Here is a 1,712-nt window from a genome sequence, read left to right as displayed (position 1 = left end):
TTGCTATGGGTGAATTCAAGGTAGGCTCTTTTGTGGTCAATGGGGTATTCCTAACTGCCCTTATCACTTTCATGCACCAATCTTACAAGAATGTGAACTCAAAATGTATTACACAAGCAAGTTCTAGAATGGACACACTAAGTTTGATGCCCTCAATCAAAAGAAATGTAGGAGCACTATTTAGATGAAAGTGCTTTGGCCCAAAAGCTCACACAAAGGCTTTTGTGCTGATTCTTGAACATTGCTTATTTGATGCGGTCAATGGAACATACTTCACACAATTTTTTTTTTAATATGCCACTAGTGCTAGTTTCACCTACTTATCTCGACTTATACCAAAAATTCCTATTAATCTAAGGGATAAGACAAGACAACAATCAGAAAATTCAAGTGCTACTACAGGATAATTCGCATATTTTTCTCAAGACACTAACTTCCTTCACAAGTTTCAGTGTTCATTAAAAATTGTCAACCCCCAAATAATAATTTTCAGTGTCCACACATCCACATTCCAACAAATTAATTCCCTGACTAATCTAAGACTATTGTCACAATGAATTCAATCTCTTGTTAAAGGTTGTCACGCTAATTTGAGAGATATCCCAATGATGTAGCCTAAATTTCAGAGGATAAAGGCGGTTAATACTCAAGCCCGTGACCAGCCGATATATCTGTATCTCATTGCTCCCAAAAGTGATTCTTTGCACTAAAGATATGTATAATGATTATCATTTCTTGTGCATTTTCAAGTGTCTCTATATTACTTACTGTCCAGAGGTTATTAAAGTTCCAACTATTTCACAAATCCCTGGGAACAAGGTACTACTTGGTTGATCATAACTATCAGCAGCAATCAAGAAGAACAAGTTTTTTGCATAAACAGAACCTCTATGAAATACCTTATTTTCAAACATAGCTGTAAACCTCTCATTGTTGAGAACTTCACTCGTGAGACCTTTCTTTTTCTTTGATGTTTTCTTAGCATCTGATGTTTCTGAGCATCAGCATCATCAGCTCCCTTATTCTCAGCTCTTCCTCCTCCTCAAGAAGTCGGGCTCCCCAGAGCCCGATTAACTTTCGCCAGCTTCCTCTTCATCTGCAAGATGAAAGATAAATGAAATTGAATTCTCAACACTTGATAGGAAGAATGATATGAGTTCCGATATTTAAGTATGAGTCATAAGGCAGTTGAAATTACATAAATATATACATAAGTGTATATACACATAATCTTTACTACGTTATAAACTTTGTTCAAGTTAAAGTGCAGCGTACAACGGAGAGAGTGCTTATAATAAGTTTATCGATTTTGATCAATAACTAAATCATCTAGCATTTAGAGGTGTATCAAATACCATCTTGTTCTTCTCAAGGTAATCAATCCTATTCCCCCCTCAAGTTCCCTGTAACAGTCAATTTCTTTTCCTTTTTTCTTGCCCTTTCCTCTCTACTGCTCTAGCTTTTCAAACCCTAAATAAAAGAAATAAAAAAATTGAGAAGTGGAAACATGTAGGTATATGGATGGGGTTTGATGGTGGGAAGCGAACAGTAGTTTTGAGAGTTTTTTTACCAGTGGGGTTTTCTTTCTTGGATTTTTGTGTCACATCCACCCCCAACGCCGCTTCTCCTGGGTGTGCTGATTGGTGAAAGAAACACATCTTCGCTTCCATCAACCGGAGTAATAAACCCTCCGCCAGTGGTACTAAACCCTA

The 1,712-nt window shown here is 37.0% G+C and overlaps 1 protein-coding gene across 2 annotated transcripts in view; it reads right to left on the bottom strand.

Moving 5' to 3' along the window:
• Positions 1-7: 7 nt before the first annotated feature.
• The window catches only part of LOC110011476 (pyruvate dehydrogenase E1 component subunit beta-1, mitochondrial-like), a 3,303-nt gene continuing 1,598 nt past the window's right edge, over positions 8-1,712 (bottom strand). Inside the window, exons 1-2 of one of the 2 annotated variants that reach the window (XR_002286498.1) lie at positions 1,571-1,706; positions 8-1,096 (exon numbers count right to left, since the gene is read on the bottom strand). Coding sequence is in view for 1 of the 2 variants with exons in the window: in XM_020691638.1 (XP_020547297.1) it covers positions 1,071-1,096 (26 nt within the window). In the remaining variant the exon portion in view is untranslated. Of the gene's footprint in view, positions 1,097-1,570; positions 1,707-1,712 lie in introns of those variants that run through there. The other variant, XM_020691638.1, reaches the window with a different exon arrangement.

This window comes from Sesamum indicum, unplaced genomic scaffold, assembly GCF_000512975.1.
Source record: "Sesamum indicum cultivar Zhongzhi No. 13 unplaced genomic scaffold, S_indicum_v1.0 scaffold00537, whole genome shotgun sequence".
Lineage (NCBI taxonomy): Eukaryota > Viridiplantae > Streptophyta > Magnoliopsida > Lamiales > Pedaliaceae > Sesamum > Sesamum indicum.
This window is presented reverse-complemented; position numbering and strand designations above follow the sequence as displayed.